General features: G+C 38.8%; 1 protein-coding gene across 1 annotated transcript; it reads right to left on the bottom strand.

The window, feature by feature from the left end:
• Positions 1-1,593: 1,593 nt before the first annotated feature.
• Positions 1,594-4,969, bottom strand: LOC127873638 (uncharacterized). The gene is made up of 4 exons (XM_052417526.1): positions 4,329-4,969; positions 3,852-3,924; positions 2,593-2,710; positions 1,594-1,802 (listed from the first exon to the last, which is right to left on the bottom strand). Exons 1-4 carry the CDS (start codon positions 4,768-4,770, stop codon positions 1,698-1,700), a joined length of 738 nt encoding a protein of 245 aa, XP_052273486.1. The 5' UTR covers positions 4,771-4,969; the 3' UTR covers positions 1,594-1,697.
• Positions 4,970-13,512: the final 8,543 nt, after the last annotated feature.

Consider the following 13,512-nt stretch of genomic DNA (forward strand, 5'->3'; position numbering starts at 1 on the left):
GTTCATGTATAGTTTGTGTGTGATTCAGGGAAATTTACAAGTGTCAATGCCAGTTGGCCAGGGTCATGCCATGACAGCCACAACTATAGGACGTCGGGTCTCTGTGCAAAGCTGGAGCGGGAGCATACAAACTTTGCAGATGGTTTGCTGTTAGGAGATAGTGGGTATGTTAAACTTGTTTTAGCTAAATAAAACTTATTGGTATATATTCAATGGAAACTAGGACAGAATAGTATTAAGTTATCACATAAATAAAATTTCATCTAGTGCGGGGCTCGAGTTTGCAACTTGCTTTACCAACTGAGCTGATCTTTCTGACTCACGCACAATTAACGCCTGCTGCAATTTAACTTTGACGCAGACTTCCTGATATTCCTACCTATAACATCTGGCCTCATATAGGTCACCCCAAAGGAAAATTGCGCCCGCTGCGGATCTCGAATCCCTGACAGACACAACAAAATCATAGCAGTCTTGCTTACCGCACGGCTGATTCTTTCAGAATACCTCACAATAGTTTTAAACAATACTAATATGGTTTTCATACAATTCAAATGTAACATTCCCATATTTAATCTTATTTTAATGAAATGGACACATGCAAATAGTTATGGTGTCTGTTCAAAAGCACTGAACAAATATAAACTTTCACCACTTTCAGTTACCAATGCAAAGTGTATATGATGACTCCTTTCCTTGCGACGGATTCTGTGGCAAAGGAAAGGTATCAGCAGGCCCAAACCCGGACACGTGCAGTCATTGAAAGAAGCTTTGGGAGACTCAATCGTAGATTTGCTGTTCTACACTCTGAGGTATTTTTTAATGAAGCAAAGTGGGTAGGACATACACTTTTCAACCAAATTAACATACAGTGAATATGTACATTTGCCATCTAACAATAACATTATGCATTTGTATATTTCCTTTTTTATTGCATTTAAATAACTTTGATTTCTAATTTTTTTTAACACTTGACATTTTTAAAATAATACAAAATATATTTTACCTTTGACCTTGAAGGATGACCTTGACCTTTCACCATTCAAAATGTGCAGCTTCATGAGATACACATGCATGCCAAATATCAAGTTGCTATCTTCAATATTGCAAAAGTTATGACAAAACTTTAAGATTTCTTAAAGTTTTGGACAGACAGACAGACAGACAGAATGACAGACAGACAGACAGGCCAAAAATAATATACCCCTTTTTTAAAGGGGGCATAACAAATAGTAAATGTTCATTACATAATTTAACCTAGAAATTATTAAAGGTTTCTATATTTAATATGCCCATACCTGTCATATAATTTCAATATTTGCAGGTTAGATTGAAGCCTGCAAAGATTTGCAATATAACAACAGCATGTGTGATACTGTACAATATTTGCATCAAACTAAATGAGCCTGACATTGGGGATTCTGATGAAAATCAAGACAATAATGATGCAGTATTCAATCTTGCGATGAACGGGAATGGAAGCGGGACACACATACGTGAATACATTGTGAATAGATATTTCACATAATGGAAAAAAATTGTTTCTCAAATTTATGTAAGGACATTAAATATATAGGGTATAATATAACACAATTATTGCTAAAAACACTTTTATTATATTCATTTAAAATAATTAATGTTAATCATTTTATATTCAATAAAGCACTGAGGCAACTAAGTCAATATAACCATTATATTTAGTCCTCGAAAAATTTTCCATTGATGATCTCATCAACAACGTTCTGGTCACGTCTCATTTCCTCTTTCAGCAGCATACGAATCCTTATATCAAGTAGTTGTTTCTGAAATATAATATTGCATTCTTAAAGACTGGTTCTTAACAAGTAATTAAAACTGAAACTTAAAACGTAGATCATTTTGATTTTTTATGCATTCACAGTACAGTAAGATAAGTAGTCAGTCTGAACAATTTAACATTAGTTCTTTTGAGACCTGGTGAATGTTATTGATTGAATTTTCATATTGTGTATATTTTCCTATACTGTTAATCACTAGTGTATTACAGTTATACTGTTTCATACAGAAAATTCTGTTAACAGTTGTCACTGTATCGATAGCAGTATAATTATTGATCAATACCTTTATCAGTAAATAAAGACTGTTTTAGCAAATGTTTTATTTAAATCTATGATTTGTTATTGCAATTATTGTATGTACTTAGATTCAACATTCTAAGTTAAATAATTTTGCATATTTTCCCTGTGCATAATTATAGAGTTCCATTCTGTTTACATTTGGCTGAGAACTAGGTCAGCCATCAGCTGATTGAACAGATGTATTTAAATATAGGTCATGAATATTCCCACGCACTGTCTACTCTAGTGGAGAATTTACTGCATTAATGTCAATTTGCTAGTAAAGGCAAAGGTGTAAATTTGTAAGAATAACTTACTTTATTTAAATTTGTGTGTTTATTGATAAAAAAATATTTAAAACATGTCAGGAGCCATTTTCTCAACAGAGGTAGTATGTAACAGGGTATTCACATACACTAATTATCATTTATTTGAAAGTATGATATTTGAGTAATAATATGGAATACATAATGCCACATTGTTATCACATTCTTACCTCCTGTTCCTGCTTTTCCACCTCCCCTTTGAAATATTGTACCTGCCAGTACTGAAGTTCTTCAGACTTTGTTGCAAACTTCTTTTGTTTCTTTGCTGGACCTTTATTACAACACTCACTGAAGTTAAAAAAATTATATATGCAATAAACACTAGGCTAATTTTAATCTTGAATTAAAATGTTTAATGTATGATACAATTATACTCTGGTTCAAAGTTGTTACTTTACCTTTCTTAAAATAGATTTCTGAGTGAAGTTAACCTTTTTTATGATTGGTTGATTTGTAAACTCGGGCGCACGGGTTTTTAAAGATTGTTTATACTTGTTTTTTGTAAGCGTTGAACACCCAGTGTTAAAACATTTGAATTTCCCACTTCCACCCTCCCAAATAAAAGTAGTTTTGCGTAAATCATTTTATAGAATAGGTTATTGTGATAAGAGAATTGATCATTTGTTATTGCTTACTAATTTGCTTTGTATCTTTGTTTGTAAAGTGCTTTGCATTTCTGACATTGTCTGTTTATTTACATATTTAATATTTGTTTTCAGCTTGAATTGTTATTAACATATTGTATAATGTTTAATGCAAGGAATGCTTGTATTATGCTTTGAATGCGTTTGCATGAATTTTCTACGAATTATTACACGTGACTTATAAATGTCATAAATGAAATTGTATGTATGATCAATTTATATTTTTGATTTACATTACGTCGTGTTCGATTTAGTAGTTCAATTATGATATTATTTGAATTAATTTTTCTGTGTTACAAGGCCAATAAAATTTGACTATCATTGAATTTGTTATTTATTGTAGTTATTACTATATATATATAATTTCTCATCGATTAAAACTTAAGGAAAGATATTGCAAATTGTATGATGAAGTACATGGAGTTTACAAATATTGTAAATACAGCATTCTTAACAGCATTTGATCATTTCATAGTACGTAATATAATTATCACAAATAATAATAGTAAATACTGATAGTAGAAGAAGTGTGGTTGGAGAGGCAGCAACTACTACTTAAGTAACTAGCCATTATATTAGTAACTACTTTTAGTAGCATTAACTACAATTAGTTAAAGTCAAAACTACTAGAAGTGGTAATTTTTTTTAGTATAAGTAAATACTAAAATTAGCAGTAACTTTTATTAGTATTTGTGTTATTTTATCAATACTTTATTCTTACGTTTACTGCTCCATAGATAGTTGTATTTGTGTTATTATTATTTTAGAAACATTATTTTATATACCTTGACTGCTCCATTTGTTCAACTGTTCCCACAGCGGGCGCAACTGTGGTGTTGGACAGAAAGTGACGACCATCTGTAAAAATAAACACAACACCATCAGAATTGTGTGTAACCTTTGCAGCTCACGACGGTGAAAATAAAACTCATACTGTAACCCGCAAATGGCGCAATGCCATGTGTCTAAGCGAGTGTGATTGTGAGAAATTGGATACTTATTGGACATAATTTCACATGAAATGGTGAGTATTATTGTTGCATTATGATTTGTGAATGTTTGTATGCAGTTTGAAATATCACATCAATAAAACTTGACTTAATTGTTGGTTTAAACAGTGTTGAACATGGGAAAAACCCTGTTACTATAAATAGCATATATCAAAGCAGACGGCCATTGACATTTCATTATTTACTTTTTTATAATTGTTTCAATTGGTAGTTTTTAAATGAAATATTAAAAAAAAAATTGTTAGAACAAACCAGCTTCATCGCTGTCCAATCCTCCAATAATCCCATTGAAGGATGCCGAATCTTTATACATTTCGGCGATCCGAACTTTTTTTTCATCGGCGACAGCTGTCAGTGTCAGGGTCCCTCCGCCCGTTTTACGCCGTTCTAACTTTTCACTGGTAACTGCTGCCTTGCTCTCTCTTTTCAAGTTCTGCCATTTATTACTACATTCATCCGCAGTTCTAACTGCAATTCCTTGTGCAGAAATTACTTCAGCAATTTTCGTCCACATATCTTTTTTCATTTTATTATTTACAGTGTTTGAAAATTTATTAGTTAATATTGAAAATGTTTTCTCATCTTTAACCAGCTCTTCCAATTTCAATATTTCTGTATTGCTAAAGTTAATGCTCCTTTTCTTTCTTTTAATTTCAGGTGAAGTCACTGAAGATGCGTCTGCTTGGGATGCCATTTTGGAATTGGATAACAGGAACAGGAAGTGGAAATTTGGAATGGATTGTGGGATTTAACATGGATGTTAAAGTCTTAACGCTGCGTTAATTAACGCTAGCGTTAAAACTTGTTGAGCAACATGAAGTTAACGGCTGATTAAATTACGCTGCGTTAGGGTACTTAACAGAGGTAAAGCTTAACGGTAATGTTATCTTAACGATGCTTTGAGCAACGGGGCCGTAAATAACAAATACAATAATAAAACAGGGGAAGTCTACCCTGTGTATAAGCAACCTGTTGTGATGATCCCTATCTTGTCAGCTCAATACACAGGCACCTGGCTACTGTACTGGAAAAAAGGATTTACTGCCAAAATAACTGATTTCATTTATTGCTTAATTGTTGTGTACATTTAAAATGAACAACGAGAATGGATCAATATCACCGTTGCACATTTTTATTAATTTCACAGTAATCTGTTCTTTAAATAGTGATAGCCTAATTAAAGACGGCGCTAATAAAGAATAAAGTGTGAAGGTGGATATCAAGAAATAAGATCCATTTTCGCATGACACTGGCAGTATAGAATGTAGTCTTATATAAATAATACACATTTAAGACATGGGTAAAAGATAACTAAGACACATTTGAATCTCTCATTTCTTCAAAAAAATAAACACGTAGTCACAAATAAATAAGATACATTAAAGAAACAGAAAATATATATATAAGATGCATTTGCATATTTCATTTCTTAAAAAAAAGCTTTTGAATCTGAAGCAATACATTTATTACTGACACATTATTCTAAAAGTCGACAGACAGCATAAGTTCAAAGAGGGAACAACAATTAAATAAGATCTATTTTCGCATGATACTGGTTGTATAGCAAGTAGTCACATATTAATTCTAGCTCGCATTAGTTGCGATAATTTTGTTAAGTGCGCGTGCCATTGAACGTTGAGTTAAGCGAGAGGTGCGAATTAAATTACACACAATTAAAAACTGATACTATTCTGTCAGCTTGAATTGTGCTAACATCATTAACTCAATAGTAACCACAAATTTACCAAGTTAATTGGAATCTTATAGGAATAATTCGTGCGTGTCTGAATTAATCAGTTTTTAAAGGGATCTTTTCACGGTTTGGTAAATTGAAAAAATTGAAAAAAGTTAATTCAGATTCGCAAATTTTCGGTTTAGTTATGATATTTGTGAGGAAACAGTATTTCTGAACATTTGCCATGGTCTAATATAGCCATTATATGCATCTTTTGACGATTTAAAAACCAAAAAATTATAAAGCGTTGCAACGCGAAACGATTGAATAATTTGGAGAGTTCTGTTGTTGTCGTTTAAATTTGTGAAACTACGAAGATTGCTTATACAAGGTATAAAATGCGCATCTAATGTATGCTTGGCAGGATAGCTCAGTTGGCTAATGCATTTTAACTTCAAGATTCCGGGGGTCACTGGTTCAAGCCCTGCTGCGGGCTATTTTTTTCCTTTTTATAAAATTTATTGTTGATTTTTAACTGGAGCTTTTAAAATTTAATGTTTACATTTATCAATATAAAGCATTTAATGACAAATTTGTATTTAGCAAATGTGAATATTCATAAAATTCTACTAAGTTAGTAGAACATTTAACAGTATTTATCACTGCTCCTGTGTGTATATGCATATAAACGCATGTCCTTATCACTCGACATTTGTTTCGTTCATGATGTTTTTTGCGATTTTAAAATAACTTGACACAAATGATTACCATGTGGAGACATGTGTCGCACAAAACACCCGTGCCTTAGGCTCCTATCGTCAAGATGAAACATAAAGATCAAAGCGAAAGAATGGCAATTCTATCAGAGGGTTTAATCCCGTGACGAGTACGATCTCAAATTCGAAAAGGATCGGGGGTGTAATATAACAAAATTACTGTGCACGGAGGATGATCTTTGACACTGTTTCGCACCAAATATTTTTGTATTCACGAAGGTAAAGGATACATGTGAAGGTAACTAACAGAAGGCTAAGTTCACCGATAAACGGTGATGCGGTATTTTTCACTAGATCGATACTCTGCAGCGAGTCAGTGACATAGAATACCGCTGCCTATATGTTAAGGATTAATTGAAGGCAACGATATTGAAATAATAAAAAGAACATATCATTCTACAGTCAGATCATCAGTATGCCAGTACAATCTACGGCATATGCCAGTGCGTGTGCAAAATAGTAATAGATTAACAAGAAATATCTTTAAAAAAGATATACGGCGTTGATTGTGGTCGATGTTTATGAACGATCAAAAGTTATCTCCATGAGATAAAAAGTAGCGGATGCCTTTTTTCTGCCCAGTTCTTAGCTACATCATAAGCAAATCAATTACGGGGTGTTGCGCCAGATTTCGTGGCTTATTTTGCTTTATGTGATATTATTGCTCAGATATCTATATTTACAGAATAGAAAAACACAACATGAAAATAAACGAGTGCATATAGGTCAGCCGGCAATACTCGAATCTTATTTAATTGAATAATTATAGTATAGTGAATTATTGTGCTCATGCTTAATAAACTGGTCTAAATGGATAAAAATTTCTAATTAATTTTATCAAAATTGGTCCTTATCATGCAAATGTTGAAACCATATTAAAAATCGATGATTGACATACCACAATAATATCGCCGAATATCTTTATTTAGTATCTTTCTGATCAAAACAGACTTCAAGTGCACAAAGTTTACGAGACGGCGTTTATATAAAGATTTCTGCAACTGACCGCAAACTGACCTTGATACTTTGCGGATTGAATGCAATGCATTACAGTCACTACGTTATTGTCAGTAAGACCGGTGTAACACAATGATCGCAACCCCTTCTGCGAACTCCGGTGATGAACTGTATATAAACTCTGACTTACACAAATGGCCGCTTTTGCGCTGGTAATTCTCTGAAAATAAAAGGTGAACGCACAAACTGTAATTATTTGGAAAATTGATTGTAAAACTGTTCTATCTATTGAGCCTTTTCATTAGAGATAAAATTGTTTCATGCAGTAAAACAGTGTTACAAAGACGCGGATATGTTTCCAATGTTCTGGTGTTATACTCAAATCACCCAATGGAATAAATGAAGTGTATTCATTCGTACCTAGCCGCGGGAAATTGTATTTGAGTATTATTGGACACTTACAAAGGTCAAGTCAGGGTGAAAAGCTGGCTTAATACAGCTTACGCCGAATAAAGAAAATGATACATGAACATGTATTCTTCTTCGTCACTTATATTTGAAGAAGATAACGTTTAAAGAGGCATCTATATCAATATTATCTATCACCCGTGGTATTAAATGACTTCTTTTAAAAAAAAATCTAAATTCTTTTGGTTTTTAAATCACATTTCTTTCATTTTAAGAAATTGATTTTTTGTTAAAATTACGCTTAGATTGTCTGCACTGATAGATCTACGAATAATCTTTTTTCGCTATAAGCATCGCATGTCTACTATAACTAGGTGCGTGAAGTTGGCTCGCCGTTCGACGTTCGACATTAGTTCAACATTCAAATTACCGAATGTCGAGCTGGCTCGGCATTCCAGCTCGACATTCAGTTCGGCATTCGCATATAATGTATGCTTATTTTTGAATGTCGAGCTGGCTCGGCATTCCAGCTCGACATTCAGTTCGGCATTCGCATATAGTGTTGTATGCTTATTTTCGAATGTCGAGCTGGCTCGGCATTCCAGCTCGACATTCAGTTCGGCATTCGCATACAGTGTTGTATGCTTATTTTCGAATGTAGAGCTGGCTCGGCATTCCAGCTCGACATTCAGTTCGACATTCGGATATACTGTTGTACATTTTTTTGAATGTCGAGCTGGCTCGGCATTCCAGCTCGACATTCAGTTCGGCATTCGCAAATAGTGTTGTATGCTTATTTTCGAATGTCGAGCTGGCTCGGCATTCCAGCCCGACATTCAGTTCGGCATTCGCATATAGTGTTGTATGCTTATTTTCGAATGTCGAGCTGGCTCGGCATTCCAGCTCGACATTCAGTTCGACATTCGGATTTAGTGTTGTACAATAATTTTTGAATGACGAGCTGGCTCGGCATTCCAGCTCGATATTCAGTTCGACATTCGGATATAGTGTTGTACAATAATTTTTGAATGACGAGCTGGCTCGGCATTCCAGCTCGACATTCAGTTCGACATTCGAAGATAGTGTTGTACAATGTTTTTTGAATGTCGAGCTGGCTCGGCATTCCAGCTCGACATTCAGTTCGACATTCGGATATAGTGTTGTACAATAATTTTTAAATGGCGAGCTGACCGATGGACGACCAACCGAAGACCGATGGACGACCGACGGACGGGAGAGGGATAACCGATGGACGACCGACAGAAAGATTAGGGACGACCGATGGACAACCGATTGGCGACCGATGGAAGACCTATGGACGACCGATGGACGGGAGAGGGATAACCGATGGACGACCGACAGAAAGATAAGGGCCGATCGATGGACGACCAACGGACGGACAAGGGTAGACAATTGACGACCGATGGACAGCCAACAGTTGGAGGAGGGACGACCGATGGACGACCGATGGATGGGCGACCGATGGGCGACCGATGGACGACCGATGGACGACCCATTGATGACCGATGGACTACCGATGGACAACCGACGGACGACCGATTGCCGACCGATGGTCGTCCGACGGTCGTCCCTGGTCCAACTGTTGGCCGTCCATCGGTCGTCCATTGTCTGCCCTTGTCCGTCCGTCAGTCGTCCATCTTTCGTCCCTTATCTTTCTGTCGGTTGTCCATCGGTAATTCCTCTGCCGTCCATCAATCGTCCATCGTTCGTCCATCGTTCGTCCATCGGTCGTCCATCGGTCGTCCATCGGTCGTCCTTCGGTCGTCCTTCGGTCGTCCCTCGTCCAACTGTTGGCCGTCCATCGGTCGTCCATTGTCTGCCCTTGCCCGTCCGTTGGTCGTCCATCGTTCGTCCCTTATCTTTCTGTCGGTCGTCCATCGGTTATCCCTCTCCCGTCCATCGGTCGTCCCTCGTCTAATTGCTGGCCGTCCATCGGTCGTTCATTGTCTGCCCTTGTCCGTCCGTTGATCATCCATCGGTCGTCCCTTATCCTTATGTCGGTCGTCCATCGGTTATCCCTCTCCCGTCCATCGGTCGCCCATCGGTCGTCCCTAATCTTTCTGTCAATCGTCCATCGGCCGTCCATCGGTCGCCAATCGGTCGGCCATCGGTCGTCCCTTATCTTTCTGTTAGTCGTCCATCGGCCGTCCATCGGTCGCCAATCGGTCGGCCATCGGTCGTCCCTTATCTTTCTGTCAGTCCTCCATCGGCCGTCCATCGGTCGTCCATCGGTCGTCTCTTATCTTTCTGACGGTCGTTTATCGGTCGTCCATCGGCCGTCCATCGGTCGTCCATCGGTTGTCGCTTGCCCAACTGTCGGCCGTCCATCGGTCGTCCATCGGCCGTCCATCGGTCGTCCCTCGTCAAATTGCTGGCCGTCCATCGGTCGTTCATTGTCTGCCCTTGTCCGTCCGTTGATCATCCATCGGTCGTCCCTTATCTTTATGTCGGTCGTCCATCGGTTATCCCTCTCCCGTCCATCGGTCGTCCATCGGTCGCCAATCGGTCGTCCATCGGTCGTCCCTTATCTTTCTGTCGGTCGTCCATCGGTTATCCCTCCCTCGTCCGTCGGTCGTCCATCGGTCTCCGGTTGGTCGACCGGTCAGCTCGACATTTAAAAATTATTGTACAACACTATATTCGAATGTCGAACTGACTGTCGAGCTGGAATTCCGAGCCAGCTCGACATTCAAAAAAAAAGTTCAACAATATATCCGAATGTCGAACTGAATGTCGAGCTGGAATGCCGAGCCAGCTCGACATTCGAAAATAAGCATACAATACTGTATGCGAATGCCGAACTGAATGACGAGCTGGAATGCCGAGCCAGCACGACATTCAAAAATTAGCATACAACACTATTTGCGAATGCCGAACTGAATGTCGAGCTGGAATGCCGAGCCAGCTCGACATTCAAAAAAAATTGTACAACACTTTCTCCGAATGTCGAACTGAATGTCGAGCTGGAATGCCGAGCCAGCTCGTCATTCAAAAATTATTGTACAACACTATATCCGAATGTCGAACTGAATGTCGAGCTGGAATGCCGAGCCAGCTCGTCATTCGAAAATAAGCATACAACACTGTATGCGAATGCCGAACTGAATGTCGAGCTGGAATGCCGAGCCAGCTCGACATTCAAAAAACATTGTACAACACTATCTTCGAATGTCGAACTGAATGTCGAGCTGGAATGCCGAGCCAGCTCGTCATTCAAAAATTATTGTACAACACTATATCCGAATGTCGAACTGAATGTCGAGCTGTAATGCCGAGCCAGCTCGTCATTCAAAAATTATTGTACAACACTATATCCGAATGTCGAACTGAATGTCGAGCTGGAATGCCGAGCCAGCTCGACATTCGAAAATAAGCATACAACACTATTTGCGAATGCCGAACTGAATGTCGAGCTGGAATGTCGAGCCAGCTCGACATTCAAAAAAAATGTACAACAGTATATCCGAATGTCGAACTGAATGTCGACCTGGAATGCCGAGCCAGCTCGACATTCGAAAATAAGCATACAACACTGTATGCGATTGCCGAACTGAATGTCGAGCTGGAATGCCGAGCCAGCTCGACATTCGAAAATAAGCATACAACACTATATGCGAATGCCGAACTGAATGTCGAGCTGGAATGCCGAGCCAGCTCGACATTCGAAAATAAGCATACAACACTATATGCGAATGCCGAACTGAATGTCGAGCTGGAATGCCGAGCCAGCTCGTCATTCAAAAATTATTGCACAACACTATATCCGAATGTCGACCTGAATGTCGAGCTGGAATGCCGAGCCAGCTCGACATTCAAAAAGTATTGTTCAACACTTTCTCCGAATGTCGAACTGAATGTCGAGCTGGAATGCCGAGCCAGCTCGTCATTCAAAAATTATTGTACAACACTATAACCGAATGTCGAACTGAATGTCGAGCTGTCATGCCGAGCCAGCTCGACATTCGAAAATAAGCATACAACACTATATGCGAATGCCGAACTGAATGTCGAGCTGGAATGCCGAGCCAGCTCGACATTCGAAAATAAGCATACAAATGTCGAACTGAATGTCGAGCTGGAATTCCGAGCCAGCTCGTCATTCAAAAAATATTGTACAACACTATTTTCGAATGCCGAACTGAATGTCGAGCTGGAATGCCGAGCCAGCTCGACATTCAAAAAGAATTGTACAACACTTTCTCCGAATGTCGAACTGATGTCGAGCTGGAATGCCGAGCCAGCTCGACATTCAAAAATTATTGTTCAACACTTTATCCGAATGTCGAACTGAATGTCGAGCTGGAATGCCGAGCCAGTTCGACATTCGAAAATAAGCATACAACACTATATGCGAATGCCGAGCTGAATGTCGAGCTGGAATGCCGAGCCAGCTCGACATTCGAAAATAAGCATGCAACACTATTTGCGAATGCAGAACTGAATGTCGAGCTGGAATGCCGAGCCAGCTCGACATTCAAAAATTATTGTACAACACTATATCCGAATGTCGAACTGAATGTCGAGCTGGAATGCCGAGCCAGCTCGTCATTCAAAAAAAATTGTACAACACTTTCTCCGAATGTCGAACTGAATGTCGAGCTGGAATGCCGAGCCAGCTCGACATTCGAAAATAAGCATACAACATTATATGCGAATGCCGAACTGAATGTCGAGCTGGGTGCCGAGCCAGCTCGACATTCGAAAATAAGCATGCAACACTATTTGCGAATGCAGAACTGAATGTCGAGCTGGAATGCCGAGCCAGCTCGACATTCAAAAAATATTGTACAACACCATATCCGAATGTCGAACTGAATGTCGAGCTGGAATGCCGAGCCAGCTCGACATTCAAAAATAAGCATACAACACTATTTGCGAATGCCGAACTGAATGTCGAGCTGGAATGCCGAGCCAGCTGGTCATTAAAAAAAAATTGTACAACACTTTCTCCGAATGTCGAACTGAATGTCGAGCTGGAATGCCGAGCCAGCTCGTCATTCAAAAATTATTGTACAACACTATATCCGAATGTCGAACTGAATGTCGAGCTGAAATGCCGAGCCAACTCGTCATTCAAAAATTATTGTACAACACTTTCTCCGAATGTCGAACTGAATGTCGAGCTGGAATGCCGAGCCAGCTCGTCATTCAAAAATTATTGAACAACATTATCTCCGAATGTTGAACTGAATGTCGAGCTGGAATGCCGAGCCAGCTCGACATTCGAAAATAAGCATACAACACTATTTGCGAATGCCGAACTGAATGTCGAGCTAGAATGCCGAGCCAGCTCGACATTCAAAAAAAATTGTACACCACTATATCCGAATGTCGAACTGAATGTCGAGCTGGAATGCCGAGCCAGCTCGACATTCGAAAATAAGCATACAACACTGTATGCGAATGCCGAACTGAATGTCGAGCTGGAATGCCGAGCCAGCTCGACATTCAAAAATAAGCATACAACATTATATGCGAATGCCGAATTGAATGTCGAGCTGGAATGCCGAGCCAGCTCGACATTCGGTAATTTGAATGTTGAACTAATGTCGAACGTCGAACGGCGAGCCAACTTCACGCACCTACTATAACTAACTTA

This window comes from Dreissena polymorpha, chromosome 3 (assembly GCF_020536995.1).
Source record: "Dreissena polymorpha isolate Duluth1 chromosome 3, UMN_Dpol_1.0, whole genome shotgun sequence".
NCBI classification, from domain to species: domain Eukaryota; kingdom Metazoa; phylum Mollusca; class Bivalvia; order Myida; family Dreissenidae; genus Dreissena; species Dreissena polymorpha.

What these genes read in the sequence shown, in the direction of transcription:
- LOC127873638 (XM_052417526.1), bottom strand. Translation starts at nt 4,770, where the DNA reads ATGGCATCCCAAGCAGACGCATCTTCAGTGACTTCACCTGAAATTAAA. An exon ending in ATTGGACAGCGATGAAGCTG is followed by an intron (nt 3,925 to 4,328) that starts GTTTGTTCTAAC and finishes TTATTTTTACAG; the next exon opens with ATGGTCGTCACTTTCTGTCC. An exon ending in GAACAAATGGAGCAGTCAAG is followed by an intron (nt 2,711 to 3,851) that starts GTATATAAAATA and finishes TTTTAACTTCAG; the next exon opens with TGAGTGTTGTAATAAAGGTC.